Source organism: Suricata suricatta, chromosome 11 (genome assembly GCF_006229205.1).
Source record: "Suricata suricatta isolate VVHF042 chromosome 11, meerkat_22Aug2017_6uvM2_HiC, whole genome shotgun sequence".
Lineage (NCBI taxonomy): Eukaryota > Metazoa > Chordata > Mammalia > Carnivora > Herpestidae > Suricata > Suricata suricatta.
The window spans coordinates 97,883,350-97,902,324 of record NC_043710.1 but is presented as its reverse complement, the minus strand read 5'-3'; the positions used below and the strand labels follow the sequence as shown (position 1 = coordinate 97,902,324).

General features: G+C 43.0%; 1 protein-coding gene across 1 annotated transcript in view; it reads right to left on the bottom strand.

Moving 5' to 3' along the window:
- TRPC6 (transient receptor potential cation channel subfamily C member 6) overlaps window positions 1-18,975 on the bottom strand; it is a 90,839-nt gene that overhangs the window by 13,002 nt on the left and 58,862 nt on the right. The window contains exons 3-8 of the mRNA XM_029915211.1: window positions 16,595-16,811; window positions 11,373-11,606; window positions 9,338-9,602; window positions 7,892-8,087; window positions 6,982-7,185; window positions 5,111-5,185 (exon numbers count right to left, since the gene is read on the bottom strand). Coding sequence (XP_029771071.1) covers window positions 5,111-5,185; window positions 6,982-7,185; window positions 7,892-8,087; window positions 9,338-9,602; window positions 11,373-11,606; window positions 16,595-16,811 — 1,191 coding nt within the window. The remainder of the gene's footprint in view (window positions 1-5,110; window positions 5,186-6,981; window positions 7,186-7,891; window positions 8,088-9,337; window positions 9,603-11,372; window positions 11,607-16,594; window positions 16,812-18,975) is intronic.

Here is an 18,975-nt window from a genome sequence, read left to right as displayed (position 1 = left end):
TTTCACAGTTGACAATGATTTTATTCTCTGGCTTGGTGACACGTTTATCTACATCCTGCTATGCTCTGTGGAAGGAGAGATTTTGCTTAGCTCACCTCACTGCCCCTGGAGCCAGACCTGCTGGCGGATGGCAAGTGCTCGGGAAGCATCGGTTGGTGAAATGAAGGAAGGAAAAAGTGCTTCACTGGCTTTCAAGACACCTTATTTTACAAACGTGTTCACGCTAGGTTCATGAACCAGTTGGTTGCAGCTTAACTACGTGGTAAAGGCACCTCTGAACTGTGAAGAGCTGAACGGAGGACATGAGATGCCATACAAACGAACACACTGGAGGCGCAGAAGAGGTAACAGGGGCAGGAAGGCCAGAAAATGGTACTCTGTTCATTTGAGAATGTGTGTGATTATAGATCTTCCAGACTGTGGATCTTGAAGCGCCAACGGCCACAGCCACTGTGTATGCGTACCATTCCAGACAACACACAGTGCCCCCACCACGTCATGCTCTCAGTAAATAGAGTCCAAAGTTTCTTAACTGCAACGGTTTTGACACTTTGGGCTGGATAAGTCTTTATTGTATGGGGCTTCCTGAGCATCATAGAATGTTTAGCAAGATCCTTGGCCTCAGCCTACTAGATGCCAGTGACAGCTCCCCTCTCTGGTTGTGACAACCAAAATGTCTCCAAGTATTACAAATATACAAATGTACCCTGAGGTGTCAGCAGTGGCGGGGAGGGGCTGGCTGGGTCGGACCATCCCTGGTTGGGAACCACTGGTAGAGCTGAATGATATATGACTAACCAGTTATAAATTCATTTGGATCACTTTTTTTTAAATTTTTTAATGCTTTATTTATTTTTGATACAGAAGAGACAGAGCATAAGAGGGGGAGGGGCAGAGAGAGAGAAGGAGACACAGAAGCGGAAGCAGGCTCCAGGCTCTGAGCTAGCTGTCAGCACAGAGCCTGACGCGGGGCTAGAACCCACGAATGTGAGATCTGACCTGAGCCGAAGTCGGAGGCTTAACCGACTGAGCCACCCAGGCGCCCCATTTGGATCAGTTTTATGTGACTAGTTCTTCTCTAAATCTGAATTATGAACTTGGATACAAGTATAACAAAAAATTCTAATCAGTTTATAATACATAATAGGTATTTAATAAAATATTTGTTTAAAAATCATATGAAAGAAAGAGAATGTAAGGAGAAATGTACTCAGTGGTGCAAAGAAGCACTATTACCACCAGGTGGCAGAAAACTCTAAGGTAGAACTGTTTCCAGCTACTCCAGCGACTGGAAAGTCAGGGGGATTCAACTGGAAAAACAAATAGTATGCAAAACTTGAATGCTGAAAATGCACTGAGGGTAGAAGGGAAAGGGGGCAAGGGGAAAAGAGGTGGTGGTGATGCAGGAGGGCACTTGTGGGGAAGAGCACTGGGTGTTGTATGGAAACCAATTTGACAATAAACTATTTAAAATAAAACAAACCTTAGGGATGAGGCTATCTATAAATGGTTCTAACGTGTGAGATGCAATGGGAGTGGCAGCAGGAAGGGCCGGCTTTAAGCTTTGTTCCTGACTCATGGGAAAATACACCGATTCTGAATGGACTGCTGTCTATCCTTGTTTTTATACCTCATTTCCTGCATTCTTTATGTTCATTTCCTAGTAATTATTTTAATATCAGCATTTGGCCTAAGGCCAGGAACAAAGCAATGAGCTAAAAATGTATAGACATCACGTTCGGGCAGCAGGGATGCAGACATGAAATGAATTCGAATTCTGGCTGTTATTTGTCTAAAGTGACACTGTGGGCAAGTGACGTCAGCTCTACTTTCTCGGGTTTCTAATGTATGAAATAGGGAAATAATATTACCCACCTCCTAGAGGTGGTGTGAGAATCAAGGAGGAAAGGTGTGGGCTACACCGCTTGACATACAGTAGGCACTCCACAAGTGTCAACAGCTACACTGTTGTACAGAAAGGTAACTATTTAATATCTCCTATGCAGATTTCGGCCTACTTCATGTTTCATTTTAATCTAGTCTAGTCTACTCTGCTAAATATTGCTGTTTACTGACGTGTCCATGACAAAGTCATTCAGGGAGTGAAACACTCTGTGATTCCTACACCAGACGGGCATGAGAATATCCTAAGGCCTTACTAAAATACATACTTCCGAACCCCAGTGCCAGAGATTTTAATTCAATATACCTGGAGAAAAGGATTGGGAATTTGCCCAAAATCAACTGGAGAAGTGGCCCCGGTGATGATAACAGGTTGGAGCCCCTAGGTTACGTAATTGCTTCATCTGATGATTAGAAAGATAATTAACAGATGACCTAATTAACAGCTAACAGACACGGTTCCTAGGTATGTAACTAATAACAAAAAATCTGCACATCTCAGTCAACCCAATGCCAAATAGACAAAAGATGCTAAAATGACATCTCCTGCACAGGATGCAAAAAAGACTGACAATTTGAATGTGATCTTTTCTGGAGCTCTCAGAGAGCAGTTACTCAGGAAGTTACTGGCAGCTTCAGGTTTACGCATTATACAACACGGCAGAGAGATGGACTTGAATTACACCAGCCTCTCAGACTCTACTGAAAAGCTAATGCTAGCAGCCACCAAATTCAGGGACCTTCAGAGCTGAAGGATAGGACCAGAGATAATAAATAGGTCTGCTCACTTTGTTTCAAAGAGTATTTTTATGTGGCTCATTCCACCGATTTCCACGGTGCCCCCGGATCACGTGTGGAAGCGATGTTGGTAGAGCCTAACCACGTGAGTCTTCAAGGAGCCAGAAGATCCGAGTGAAATGGAAACTTAAGTGTTGTTTTGGATGTAGACTTTATGAAAAAGAAAGCAAAAGTCACATCAATTGAGTCAGAAAGAAGGAACCGTGAGAGTTTTTCTTAGTCCCTATCAGGGCCAAGCACGGTCCAGCGGAAGCCCACCTCAGTAACAACAGGCCATCTTGACTGGAAAAATAAACGTTTGCTGTAAAAGCACTCGCCCAGGAAAACAGCTAAAGTGTCAAGCAAAAGCAAGCTGTGGGGGTCAATTTTTGTTCATCACAAGCTTACACGGCAAAGGAAAGGAAAGTAGATAGCTGCATTACTTTGGTCCTCTCGGAACCAAGTGCCAAGACATAGTAAGAGGTATGAGATGTGCTCAGAATCACGCCGCTGACAGGTCACAGGGAGCAGGAGCAGGGAAGGGAGACAACAGTATTAGACTGTGGGGCTTGGCTCACCCACGAAAGAGGGAAAGGTAAAAAGACCAAAGACGTCAGCAGGCCTGCCTGGGAGCTCCAGCACACAGACTGCTCTAAGACAGTCCTGCCACGGCAGAGAACATGGCCACGGCGGGGATGGCAGAGGGAGGCTGGAGGTTGGAGGCTGTCCGCTGACCACATGCCCTGAAAGATGTGAGCAGCACAGCCGCATGGTCGCCACGGCATCTCTAGGTCTAGATGACACTGACATTAGAGTTGACCCTTTATTGATTCACAGTGAGGGTCAGATACCACAGGCTCAGTATTCCTCTTAAAGAGCTTGTTTTAATCTAGAATTAAAATATATGCTATTGGAGGGGCGCCTGGGTGGTTCAGTTGGTTAAGCGTCCGGCTTTGGCTCAGGTCATGATCTCACGGTTTATGGGTTCAAGCCTCACATCGGGCTCTGTGCTGATAGCTCGGAGCCTGGAGCCTGCTGCAGATTCTGTGTCTCCCTCTCTCTCTGTCCCTCCTCAACTCCTGTTCTGTTTATCTCTGTCTCAATAATAAACATTAAAAATAATAAACATTAAAATTTTTTTTTAAAGTGCTATTAGAAAGTGTCAGGTAACCCAAGCCAAAGTGAATTTTTCATATGAGTACAACAAATTTTAGTTTTCTGAATTTTTGGAGAAATGACAAAGATAATAGAGTTATTTGATTTCAGGAATACGATATTTTCTATCATAAAGAGAAGAAAGCATTTAGATTCGCCCTGAATTTTTCTCTTTGTCCGAGGATTTACGGTTCTCACGCGTCCATCATACTGTCGGCGTGAGTGGTGCGTGACGGGTTCACGATGTGGTCATCCCTCGTTTACCGGTGAGCAAAGTGAGTTCAGGGAACAGAGAAGCACAAGGAATGAGGGCCAGAGGTGAGAGGAGATCCCAAGCTCCCGAGTACTTAGATCAGTACCTTCTGGCTTTGCTATTTTGTCGGGGGAGATAACTACTGAGCTTAAAAACAAAGCAAATGGCCTGCGGCCTGGGGACCTGTGCCCGTGCGGCGGCCGGCAGCGTGCATCTGAGAGCTGAGCCCCATCTCTCCATCGCCCTCAGTCCTTCTTCATGTCTCTCAGAGTTGATTTTGACAGTGAAGCTGTCATCCTGTCTCTGACTATGACACAAGAATCCAGGAGAATCACAGGAGACTCCACCCTGACACCAGTCCCATCCTGCCTGATTCTGAACAGCCCATCTTGTTTAAATCACCATTTTTTTAAAATTATGTGCAACTGAATGCAAGTCCTGCCTGACACACCACCCTTCTGCAATCGGTTACACTGTCCCTGAGGGACCAGCACATGTTGTGCCCCTACTACAGGAAGAAGATGTCTGCAGACTTGGGAATTCTGCCACTCCAGATGCATCGCCAGGGCACGTGGTTCAGAGGCTCAGATGCCCTCTGCCAGCTGCAGTGCCCACCGAACTCTCTAGGGTTCCCATGGCTTCCTGCGGCATGGAGGTGGTGCCCAGGGACGGAGCCCCTGCTGGTGTTCACGCACACCGCCCCGCCCGCCCTGCTCAGAGTGCAGTGACTCAGATCTCCGCTGGGTCCCTGATGTTCCTCTATCAGTTTAATTTTTCCTGCTTTACAGCACTATTCCTCTGTTTCGTTACCCACAAGTACCTAAACATACGCTCAAAGCTGTCTTAAATATATACAGATTTCTTTTTGCAGATTAACTGGAAAGAAGCTTATTTCCATCACTCAATAACAGGTTCTTTGAGGCGTTTTTAAAAATAATTAAATTCTTTAATGTGTGTATTACCTGTTTCTTGAATTGCTTGCTGGTCACACGCATGACTTCATGTTTTTAAATATGATCTTACCTGTTTTTTGTCAAGTGATAATTTTGAAAGGTCTTCATGACTTCCCAAAATTCCAAATTTCTTTTCTTCATTTCTCTTTTAAAAATAGATAGTAATATGAGTACCACTGCTGATTCTACATTCAGAATTACAAAAACAATTTCATTTTTTATTCCATATTTATAAAGTGTCTGGTATGATTCTGTAGCAAGTTTCAAGAAGAGAAACATGTTCTTAGCAGGCGCTTCCCACGGGGGACAATGGATTCTCTCAGGACGCCGGTCCAGTTCGGACTGTAAACTCCTATTTACGAGCTTTAAGTTAAGGGAGGGACATTGCTGCCATCAACCCACTGAGTTCTCGAAGTTGGACATCCAGAAGAATGCTATACATGGCCTGTTTCCCCCAAAATTTCACACAAAATAATATAATAATAACTACATTTAAAGAAGTTTTTATAAATCTCAAGGTCCTTTAATATTTTTATTTGATCTTTATGATGTAGATATAATTTTTATTCCGATGGTGAAGGTGGAGAAACTAAAGCTCAGAGAGTTTATTGTTTGCTTGAGAACCCCAATTGGTGAGTGGCAAGCAGAGCAGAAATTAGAACGTTTCTCTTTTCTCTCAGTGCTAGAATCTTAGAATGGTAAGAAGCCTTTACATCATTTGGCTCAACTGCCTATTCACTGTTGGAAGATCTTCTATAAATTCCTAGTATTAGTCATTCAGCATTTATTGATTACCTGTGATGATGGGGAACTCACTACTTCACAAGACAGCCCACTCTGTTGGACAGATTTCTTTTAATGTTTATTTATTTTTGAGAGTGAGACAGCATGACTGGGGGAGGGGCAGAGAGAGAGGGAGACGCAGGATCTGAAGCAGGCTCCAGGCTCCACGCTGGCAGCACAGAGCCTACAGTGGACCCAAACTCACGAATCTCAAGATCATGATCTCAGCCCAAGTTGGATGCTCAACAGGAGAGCCACCTGGGCACCTCTGGACAGATCTTGTTGTGACAAGTTTGTTTTTACATAGACCTACAATTGAACTATTTGTAACATTTGCCCATGGCATCTCTCCGTGTTTTTGAAGGGACAAAAAATAAGTATACACCCTAGTTAAAACTGAGAGTTCTAAAGACATTCACCTTGTTCCCCTTCTTTGGATATAACTGCCAAGTCCTTCACCTCCTCATCATATGATGCCTCATATGCACCTGTCCCCACACTGGCCCTCTATATGGGTCCGTCTCTCAATGCTCCTCCAGGACATGGTTCTGCACCAGCAGTTACTGACTGGGGAACTGCCCCTCCTCCATACACAGGACCACACAACTTTCCACATGGGCTCAAAGCACTTCTGAACATACTGCTAACCCTCATCTAAGCACTGCACCTCTTTTATGTTTCTTGGGATTGTTCCTGCATAACTGTTTCCAGTTAATACCTGTAGATCTTTCTTTCTTGAATTACTTAATGCCAAGCCTAGTCTCACACATTACATGTGAGTAATTGATTTCTGAAGTTTTCAGTGGAGCAGGTAAGAGTCTGCCAAATTCCTCCAAGCCATAATCAGCTACTGAGGCTTTAACAGGCCATGCGAACGAACGTGAGGCGGGGCTTATGGCCACAACAGCAAAACTGGGGCCAGAATAGCTCTCCTTTACAGGATCCAGTACAGATAATGTAATACATTATTATCGTTACAGTTCATGCACTTTTCCCTATAGTCTCTTAAGTAGGAAATGTCCAGAGTGCGCCTCTTAAGTGGATACAAGCCAAAGGACCATGCTGGTTTGGTGATGACTGGACGCGTCACCACGGACCACTTCTTTACAATGATCCTAGCGTTTAAAGATAAAATTTTAAATCATCAAGTAAAATTACCTTGTTCATCTCTGCATCCTCCTGGGAACCTTTTTTATGGGCCTGGAACATCTCGGAAATCCATTTTTTAAGCCTCGCTAAGAGATAAAACAGGGACTTTGGACTTGGCACCAGGTTGAAGGGAACAGGTAAGGTTCTTCCCTCTTCAAAGTAGGAAAACCAAAGTTTGGCCCTTGCAAATTTCCACTCCACATCAGCATCATCCTATACAAATACACATGACAGTTCAGCAAAGAGATGCGTAAACTGAATTACTGGATGCCACTAACACTGTGTAGCTAGATGGAGCTAAGGTGCCTGCAAACACTCCAAGATTTTTTATTAAATGTTAAGATTCCACTCATACCCTTTCCAAAATCTGTCTGAACTTTTATCAGGCTTAGAGAACTACAGACCTCAAAAAGTGCATATGTTTATAAATACCCTGAAAGATATACATGCATTTTTCTACATTCTGGAAAAAACACAATGAAAAATTATTCACTCTTTTGTTCGACACACATACATTTGATTAATTTGGGACACATTCCAAAATTTCTGGAATAAAAACTTATAGTATCACTCCAGATTTGAGAAACGATCAATTTTGAAAATCACTACAAAAAAGATTTGAACACTAGGGGTATTTGTAAGTAACAAATTTTTAAAATAAAATGTAAATTCAAGCTGAGATAGTATTTCTAAGGTAAAAACAATGAATCTGACATTTCTCCTCCTTCTGACTTACTACCCACCACCCCTATCAATGTTGCATTTGGAAGCAAAGAGTTAAAATTTTCTAGATTACTGGACAAACAGTTATAGGAAACAGGCAAAGAACAAAAGAAAACACAGCCTGTTTTTTCACCACCATTGAGGAATTGATGCCTGGAACATAGTCACAGACTATACAAATTTATAGAAATCATACCTCGATTTCCTGGAATGAACTGTTGATCATTGCTATTAACATATTTAGCAAGACAATGACCATTGTAACATTATAGACTCCATAGAGAACATAACCGATGTTTTCAATGAATTTGTGATTATAGTTGATGACCACTGACTTCACTTCAGAAAGTCCAAATATAGCCCAGAACAATGTCTTAAAACTCTCCTCAACTCTGGGGAAAAATAAAGAGAGAAAGGAAATAATACAGCATATAAATGACAATAATACCACAAGAAAAGTGAGTTGATTATGTGTTTGCAAATTACTAGAAATTCATGAGAAAATGCTTTACTTCTCTGAGCCTCAGTTTTATTTTCTGTAAAATGTGTACAATTGGTTTTATTTCCCATATGGTTGCAGGGATGAGGTCATACTGTGCACATGAAGCACTCGGCTCAGTATCTAGGCACTGTTAGGCATATACTAGGCACTCAATAAATGTTATTAACACAATTTCATAACCACAGATATCAACATTTAAGTAATCCATAGCTTTGGTAACAGAAATGTTAAATGTATTACTTAATAAAAATAATACATTTTGTTAGAGTCTTAACAAAGACTCATACCTGCTCATCTATACTTCTACTCATATTCAATACATAGGTAATGATAGTGTGTGTCTTAATGAAAATATGATATTATCAACACAGATGCTATAACCAAAATCACAGACACGTCTTAGGTAGGAATTTCAATGCTTTATGCATAATTATTGACCAACGCTAAGCCCCGCCACTTAGCCCAGCTGCTTTAATTTCTCTGATAAACTATGCTTGGGAGAATAGGCCTACCAATAGGTTATGCTTCAGCTGATGTTTCTTCTTGTAAGATGGACGACCTAACATCTGAGTGATCTATTCTAAGGATATTTTACAAAAAAAAAAAAACCACTGTGTCCATGGTGAACCTCAGTCAAAACTCATGTCACTGCTGATAACCTGGATCTTCTCAATGAGAAGATCTGACAGACTGAACGAGCTGCTGTCACAGTGCCCCAGGAGCCTCTAAAGAGAAGGCTCTACCGGCAAGAGCACAGATTCTAGAGTCATGGACAAGGGGTTACACACAGCCTGGCTTTCCCACACACCAGCATCTCTGTAGCATTCAGCAAATTACTTAACTGTTCTGAGCTTCTATTTCCTCTTTTTGTGAAACAGAGATAATGAAATGTCATGAGTGAGATGTTTTCCCAGAATAACTGGTGCGAAAAAAGTTAACCAGTATTGCTTAATGATAGGAAGGTGCCTATATTTTCAAGTTCATTCACTTAATTTAAAAATCCTCTCGTGTTGCTAAAGAGGAACTGGAGATGGAAGTCTTCACCAAACCTTGTCTATCCCGTGGATACATACGAAGACACTTAAGCTAACGTTTATTTAATTTGCAATCTCCATCATCAAAACATCCAAGATCACATACGTTGTGAAGGCTTCATTTTGTTTTGCACCAATGTAGTAGGAGTAGAGGTTGAACATTCCAATCATAAAGGCCACAAACACCATGATGAATATGACCATGAACTTGAAGATGTCCTTCACTGTTCTTCCAAGTGATATCTGCAGAGGTCCAAAGCTTTCATTGGCTGGTAAAATATAAGCTATTCTTGAGAAACTTAGAACTACAGCAATTGCATAAAGACCTTCAGATATAATTTGAGGATCAGAGGGGTCCCATTTTATCCTGGCTAGGAAAGAGGAAACATAAGAGTTACCATGAGTTTCTTCAGGTTGTTTACTTAGGCAACTTCTTTTCTGCTACTAAAGACATATAACTAGCAAAATCAAGTCTCTAATGGAAATCTGTTACCTTAAAGGGCTTCTTTAAGGGTTAGGCATATAGGAGCTTCTGAATATATTGAAAAAATGAGCCCCCTCGTTTGTGGGCAATTTTCCATAAGGGTACAGCATAATGATTAAGATCTCAAACTAGGGACTCAGCAAATGAAAAAATTCCTGTGTGTGTGTGTGTGTGTGTGTGTGTGTGTGTGTGCGCGCGCACCCCTACTAGACGAACTGGTATAGATTATTTAACTTCTCTTAGTTTTATCTTCCCATCTTTCAAAACGAGATAATACCATTCCACCCTCTCTTATCTACTTGAAAATTCATGAAGCCAATGTATATACAGTGTTCAGAAAGTGCCTGGTGTTCCATAAGTGGTAGCATTTATTATTTAATCTTCAACTTCTAATTATACTATAATGCAATTTAGGGCTTGAAAAATAGTTATTTCAACTAGAAATCATTTTTATTGATCACTTGGATAAGTATTTTTACCATAAAAATGTAATTATTCACTTAAAAAATTTTTCTGACATTATTATATTAGCTCATCAAAACCCAGTTAAGGAACCATTATGAGGAAAAATGTAAAACAACGTGTAAGAAAGAGGAAAAACATGATTATATTTGCTAAGTTGTATTTGCTTATTTGCTGGGAAGTGAAATTAGGAAAGGATACAAGAAACTAGTAAAAGCAGTTTCCTTTTTTACAGTAAGTATGTAAATACAATGTGTACCGATAACTTTGACTTTTTAGAATTCTATATATGAAAAAGTATTAAACATTAAAACAAATATTTAAAAAATAATAAAGAGATCTATATGTGATACAGCCAGCAAACCCACTGAACTGAATGTTAATGGATTTCTCACCAAAGCATTATAATAAGTACGGAAAAGGGATCTATTCTCCTCCCCCTAGGTCTCTTCAAGAAAGGGTCTTCCGTAAGCAAATAACTGCATCTGACCCCCCACCCCCTCCCAGGTGGATCGCTTCATCTGACTTCTACCTTGGAACAGCGGTTAACTTGCCTCAGCTCCACCCTCCTCTGCTCCTCTGTGAAGGGACCTCACGCAATCACTGGCTGCCATTCCTGCCTTGGGGTGACTGCCCCGCCCACTCTTGTCCGGAGACCAAAGGATGCACCTGCCTAATTCTGGGCGGCAATTTTACTGAGCACATTGGCTAGGAGTCTCAGAACTATGTCATCTGCCTGGAACTTAATCAGAGTAGAGGCCATGCTCTGGTCTCTATCGCTCTGTTTTCTTTCTCATCTGGTTCAAAGCATGGCTGGGAAGCCATAGTGTCATGTATTGGGAGCCATCCAGAGGCACCAGCAGCTCCCTTGCTGTCACACAGTTTATGTGTTTTGAATGGAAATGGTACTCAAATGTGTACTGTTTTTACGAGACACGAAGAAGAGCAAAAAAATCTAAGACATAAGACAGGCATTCCCAATGGAATTTGGTAGTTGGCCAACTGATCCAGGAGACAGGAAGGATATGGGGGGGTGGGCGGAGAAAAGCCGAAAGCGTGTGTCTTCACACAGATACTTCTGAAGACGCCGGTAATTTTGTGAGAACTGAGCAGTAACCAAACTACTCCCGACTTCCTTTCATCAGAAAACTCTGCGTATTTATTAACTTTGGTTGACTGTGCACTACAAACTCACCCAAATTGTAATACTTCACATTGTCTCCCAGTGTGACTTTGGTCAAGTCCTTCAAAGTATCATTTGCATCAATGATGTGCTGGGCTTTGGAAGCATGCCAAAATGCCATGAACCTCGCAATGAACGATGCAGCGAAGATCGCCAACATACCAAAGTCCAGCATGTTCCACAACTCAAACAAGTACTCCTTGGGGCCTTCCGTCCAAATTTCTTTACATTCAGCCCATATCATGCCTGCATTGGAAAAGGGTTAAAATAGACCCAATTCAATTTCATCCCAGCCTTAGCCCTTCAATAAAACAAAGTAAGCTTGGAAAGTCTCAGCCTGACATTTGAAGCCCTTCAACATCTGGCCCCATCCCACCCATCCAACCCTAAAGGCCACGTCCTCACGAAAGCCATAGTCCAGCAGTATTAGCGCATCACCCAAAAGCAATCTGACACAGTTCAGGAGTGTCCAAACAATCTTTAGTGTCCACTGACCCTATACGTACAGTGTATTTATGAGACGTTCACCATGGACTCTTCATAACAACTGAAACATACAAACACACCTGCTGACATATGTACAGCCCAGGTGATCATGGGACTTCCACAGATGGAGTACGATGCAGCCATTTAATGCGATATGTTAATTACTATGGGGTAGTAGCCACGAGGATGGACCTCACAGACCTCCAACTATAGGAATAATTGTCCAAGGGCCTCAGCAACCGTGTTCCAGGACTATGGGCACTTTCCCCCCAAGGTCGTGTGTCCCACAGGCTGCTTTCAGCTGGTGACTGAGGGCAACCCTTTTTTGGGAGACCCTAGGCCCCTCCGACTTCAGCTCAAGTATTTTCTGCTGGCTTTGCTGAGCTGTCCTCTGACTGAATAGAGATCTAGGATGCTCCTGTCGAACCTTCCTTCCCTACCTTCTTCCCACAGGATCAGACACTCCTCCAGGGTCTGACGGCCCCTGCAACCTTCCGCACCCCCTTCCCCATTCCCTCCCAGTGAATCCCCTTCAGCAAAACCGTTGGCATTTAATCCTGTCTCTGCACGTGCTTCTTAAACAGCCTGGGCTTAGATATGTTGGAAAATGTTTATGTTATACCATAAACATTAAACATGTTAGGTAAAGAAGTAAAAAGTGTCATATATTCTACGACTGTATGTTTAAAACCAGCACAGTACAGGACTACTAAGGAGTGAGAGGAGCATGTTATTCATGCATCTCCTGCTGGGGGAATGGTACAAACATGGCACTCTCTCTCTAGAACTCAGCTGGCTACTTAGGAGCAAAGGTTTGGGATCAGACTGCCATGGCTTGCGGCCCTTGTTCGTCCACTAATTGGCGGTGTGATCTTTGGCAAGTTATTTAAACTTTCTAAAGCTCAATTTGTAAAATGGGGATGATGGTAGTTTGTTTCTACCTCATAGGACTGTTTTAACACTTAAATAATGGGTGTAAAATGCACAGGGCAGTGTCTGAAACTTGGAAAAAGTAACAGCTAATATTTATTGAGCATTTAGTATTTTAAATGTTATCCAACTGGCACATACTGTATCTTAATTTAAAGGATGTTACTTTGTTAACAAGATGTTACTTTACACCATTACCTTTAAGATATCCTACCTCCTTCTAGAGCCATCTGGAGAAATAGAACCCAAATTCCAACCATCGGTCAAGCCAGCCTCTATTAAGAAGTCCATCATAGCCCCCTGGCTGGGACCCCTCTCCACCCCTCCCCAGCAAGCACCTGCCCCACACCCTCACACTCATCCTGACCCTCTGTCATAGAGCCACACGCAGCTTACTGTGGGCTGTTCTCAAACCCGGCATTCTGCGCACACGGAGGAAGACAACTTCATTATTTATCTGAATGCTTCAGGGTAAGAGGGCACTAGGACTGGATTCACACACACGCCAGTGGATCAGGTTAAAACAAGAAATCCCGTCTGGTGCTGGTACACACCCCCCAGACATACAAGTGTGAGCAGGAGTGAGGGCAGCCTCCTCTGGGCAGGAGCAGGACCCAGGAGCGTGGAGTGCTCACAGCACACCGGCCAAGGTGCATCTGAACTCCATCCAACCTGTTTCCAAGGTTCCCCCTCCTCTCCCAACTGCCCTCCGCCTTTTCTCTCCAGACCCAGAATTCATGATGAAATGTCACCTCACCAAAGCTTAAAAAAACAAAGCCCAGTGAACTAGTCTACCTGAAGGAAGCTTCCATCCTGTTTGCTCGGAGGGGCCCTGGGGGCTGCTGGGCACAGCTGAGACCTCCCCCACCAGCCTGGGCAGCTTCCCAGGAGGAGACCTCTCCCCAGGTGTCCAGCCAGTACATCCGGAGACAGGAGCCCAGACTCCTGAAGGCTGCCCGTCCCACGGCTGGGTTTTCAGGAAGAATGGCTTCAGTGTGGACCCACCAGGACAGCAGAGAACAAGCAAGCACCCTCTGCCTTTAAATTTCTTGAAACAGAACAGAAGCACCAGTGCACTCATTCCATCTACTCCCCAGGAAAGGCTGGTTTCCTGTGAAGCCAGAGCCCCATTTCGTATTCTTGTTCTTCAGCTGAGGCTCCAGATACATAGGGGTCCTCTTACCCCACCCTCCCATCTCATCAGGCCCTCCTGGAGTTCAGTTCCTTTATTCAGCCTTCCAAGTTTTTCTCTTAAAAAAAAAAAAAAACTAGATAACTTTGCCTTCTGCGAACAACAGAAGGCCTCAAGCCCACGAGCATCTGACCCAAATAGGTCATTTCTTGCTAATATCTCCAGAAGGTGCAACAGCTTTCTTTCCAGAACAACTGCAAGAAGAAAACTATTACCAGTGTCGCAAACTGACACACAAGTCTGACTAATGCCGTAAAGTGGTTGCTGTCTGCTCTGGCTTCTTGTTTTCCCTTTAAATAAACTCTGTGAGCCAATCTAGGAATTTCAAAGAGAAAGGTTGCTGGGTTGGTAGTTCTAAGGAAAATGTTTTTATTCATAAAATTAAAAGTTCACATAACATTCCTGGTTTAGATTTCTAAGTGAAAAAAGAAAAACTTCTAATGTTTATCATGAAATATTAGTATGAGGTTCATTAGGTCTGATAAAGAATAAAATGAACATTTGTTATATCTAATCCCCTTACACAAAATTGAATGTTTTCACAGTTTTATCTTTTTTAATTTTTTTAATGTTTATTTATTATTGAGACAGAAACAGAGCATGAGTGGGGGAGGGTCAGAGAGAGAGGGAGACACAGAATCCGAAGCAGGCTCCAGGCTCCAAGCTGTCAGCACAGAGCCCAACACAGGACTTGAACCCAGGAACCATGAGATCATAACCTGAGCTGAAGTCAGACCCTTAACCGATTGAGCCATCCAGGCGCCCTTCAAAGTTTTATCCTGAACTAGAATCTTATCTTGCTTAATATGTTTTCAGTAGGAAATACCGCTTCTATATAAAAGTGACAGAAACTTTCAATGAAAAGTCCAATAATAATCATAATTATCTGACATGTATTAAACATCTCCTACATGCCAAGCTCTGTGTTACATACTTTATACTCAGGCACACAGAGAAACTAGCACATAGGTGGTTAGTTTAACAAGATAAAGGTGATGTCTTATTTTAAATCCAATGCTCTAAGTGAAATGTAATTTATTTCTTATAGTTCAATGATATAAGGCAAATATCAATTAAATTAGAAAAGAAGTAGTGAAAAATCACACACTTTTTCTTTAAGGTTTATATTACCCTTGGTGATGCAATTCACATGCTAAGCCCTCATCCCCATTTCTCCTGGGTGGGGGTCCTGTATTTTCTAGAATTTAGTGGGCGTCTTCACCTGAATGTCCCCAGGGCATTTCAAAGTCAACTACAACCCAGACTTAGTTGTCAGCTTCTCATTCTCTGGGCGCCAAGCGTGATCGTCCCTCTCCCGTCCCCCTCTCAGCAAAGCGCAGCACCACCCAGGGGTCCAGGGTGGCGTCCGCATCTCTCCCTCTGTGGGTGCAATGCACGCCAGCTCCCCAAGGCCTGAGTCCCCACCCTCACCTGCTCTCAGGGAGCCTGCGGTGGGCTCCCAGCCTCCATGCTCACGGTCCTCTTGCTAAGACCTAACAGCCCGTCACCAATGCTGAAACCCACTCTTGGCCATCTTGCCTCACTGTCCGCTGTCACCCATGCCCTCAAAGGCACCCGCCTAGCTCCTAACATCTCAAGAGTGCCTGGTGCACCTTGAGGCCCTAGCTTCACATGCAACATTTCCACACCTTGTAGTGTCCTTTATCCCCCCCAAAATCCTCTGCCCGGCTGACACTCCCTCATCTTCGAAGTCTTAGATGGAAGGTGCCGTCTCCTCTGCCCTCTCCATGTCCCACCTCACTCAGACTTAGATGTCCAATCTGTGTACATTCACAGTACCCTCAATTACAGTATTTATCACAGTGACTTTAATTATGGATTTACTGATTGACCTGACCCCCACACTTCACTCCCCAGGCTGCAAGGACTGTGCCTCCCTCACCTCAGTATCCTCCTGACCTAAGGAAGGCACCACCTTCCTGTTTAATCTATTCACTCCGAAAATCCGATCGAAATACCTTTCTCATTTGCATCACGTTTAAGGACAAGCCATGTGTATAATTGATCCCGATGACCATAGTACATTAGTTAGGACTGCATCCCCTCTGCGTCACCTGCCATCGGGGAGATCTACGGCAGATTACTCAGTCCTCACATAAACACTGTAAAATAGATGCTGGTCTCATGTTACAGCTTACAGAACTGAGGCTCAGAGAGACTGTGTGAGTTCATGTATGTCAAGTGGTTTGAACAGTTCTGGGTACATAATAAATGTTCAATAAATGTGAGTGACTCTTCACTTCAGTTCCCATTACGTCTCAACATAAAATCATGCTGAAGTTGTGAAATCTTACGTCCCCGCTCTCCCAAAACATGAATGGGAGGACTTTGTCCCTGGAGGGACTCGATTACTGCTATCCTGTTGTTTTCTCCGGGGTTGCTCTTGGAAACTTAAAAAGCACAGGGCATATGACAAAGCCGTGCCCCAATAGTGAACCCAAGATAACTGCGCTTTAGAAACAGAAAATCCTGGTGTGTGATGCGCTGTATCGTGCGGGATGCATTTGCATAGCTGATGTGTGAAGGAATCGGTCTCATTCAGTTAAACTGCTAAGCTGTGAAAAAACAAAAGCAAAAACAGAGATGACACAATATCAGTCTTTACCTATTACCCAGGATATAATGAGCATCTCCATCCATGAGAAGCAGGACGTTTTCATCCTGAACAGCTGTTTTGCATTATCTGTGCTGGTTTCATTAGGAAGGAGTTTGGTGCCTTCAAATCTGTCAGCTGCATTCATGACTAGCAGTCCCAGAAAAATGGTGAAGGAAGCAGCGTGCGCCACAAACTTCATGAATGGTCCGCGCATAATCTTCGCCATCTGCCACAGTGCACAGCAAAAGAAAACTTAACTTTGTTTTGTACACTTTGCAAAACACACACATGTGTGCACAAGAATAAATATCTGCACACTGCAATATTCTCCTAAAATGATTACATGTATTTATATAACTGATGAAAGAACAGTAACTCTTTATGCTGTGCTAAAATTCCGGTCACATCCCTCATCCACACATGCTCCTATTCTGGATTTATGTTTAAATAAACTTTTCTGTTAAATGATACTTAAGTTCTTAAAATATTGTATAACTCTGACAAATAATATTTTATGACAAAAGGCAAGGCATGGTATCATCACCATTCAGTAGCAAACTACTTGGGGGCACCTGGGTGGCTCAGTCGGTTGAACGTCCAACTTCGGCTCAGTTCATGATCTCGAAGTTCATGAGTTTGAGCCCCGCGCTGGCTCTATGCTGACAGCTCAGAGCCTGGAGCCTCCTTCAGATTCTGTGTCTCCCTCTCTCTCTGTCCCTCCCTGCTTGTGCTCTGTCTCCATCTTTCAAAAATAAATAAACATTAAAAAATTAAAAAAAAAAAGCAAACTACTGTGGTGGGTACAAAGTGCTGAGGAAGCGGCAGTGCAAACACTGAACTGAATCCACGTCATCTGGACCCTTGGCGGCACTAGCCGTGCCTGCTGCCTTCGTGGGCTTCAGGGACACACAGCCGTGTGGGTGTGGTGAACAAATTCCAAGGAGAGAACTCCCCACTGACAACAGGACAGCAGGGTGGTCCCTGTAATGTATTCAGAACAATGTCCTGGAAAGACATTGGATTTAAAATCCAACATTTTGGGGTGCCTGGGTGGCTCATTCGGTTAAGTGGCGGGCTTTGGTTCAGGTCATGGTCTAACGGTTCGTGAGTTTGAGCCCCACGTTGGGCTCTGTGCTGACAGCTAGCTCAGAGCCTGGAGCCTGCTTCAGATTCTGTATCTCTCTCTCTGTCTGACCCTCCCCTGCTTGTGCTCTGTCTCTCAAAAATAAATAAATAAATAAATAAATAAATAAATAAATAAATAAATAAATCCAACACTTTAAGTTCAGGGTCCAGTTTCATTCCCTCATTAGCTGAGTGGCAATAAGTAAACTTCCTAAATTATATAAAGAGCAGACTGTGTGTGAACTATGGAGGCGGTGAAAGCTCTTGTGCCTCTACAGGACAGGATTCGTTTCCATCTGAGATGCACAAGTCCCCGCCTCCCCCCACGCCGGGACAGACAGAGGCTTTGCGTCTGAGGTGTGTCTCAGGCTCTGTGCACCCCCGGAAACGGTAAACACAACCCAGGTATGCAACAGGATTTTCTCTTAGGAGAGGGTTCATAGCTTCCAACAGCCCTCCAGGTGAATTTCTTATTACAAAAAATGTGTAAATTGAAACACCAGCAACACTTAGCCAGCACTTGTTTGTGCCAAGTACTGTTTTCAGTGCTTCACTCTGCTAACTCATGTAACCATGACAACGGGCCTGAGAGCAGGTGCTGCAAAAATGACAGTGTTGCGGACGAAGAGGCTGAGGAAGGTCCAGACACTGACCCAAATGTCACACAGCTCATATGGGGCAGAGCTGGGACCCGAGAGCACTTCTTGTTTCTGAGTTAATGTTTCTATGTGGTTTACAAGAAAAAAAAGAAGCACCTTCTAATATTGAAAAAAGGTAAATAGTATAATGGAAGAATACAATCAATGTTCTCTGTTCCTACAGACTTTACTGGTCTATATGTTTTTCAAAATCATAAAAGTTAAAGCTGAAATAAATCATACAGATTAGTGCCTTCTCTCTTGGTATTTACAATCTCATGTCAGACAGAATATCAGAATGCGTGTGCATGTCAGTGCTTACCCTGCTGTATCTACCTAGATTGAGCTAGCTAGCCGTAAGCCAATAGGTCCATAGAATTAGCTATATTTACATATACTGCAGAGCCAATCCAAAGTTACTTTGTAAGACTCTGCTGTAAAAATGTCTATCACACTTCCATAAGAATACTCCTTAGATTGATTCAGAGTATTTTTTTGTTTGTATTTTTTTAAGATCCTGCTTAAGTAGAACCCTCGAGCAAAAACAAATGGGTGACACATAGGTTTGATTTTCTTTGGCCTGTTGTCCTTAACTATGTTTCTGTACAAATAGAAACTGTTAAAAAA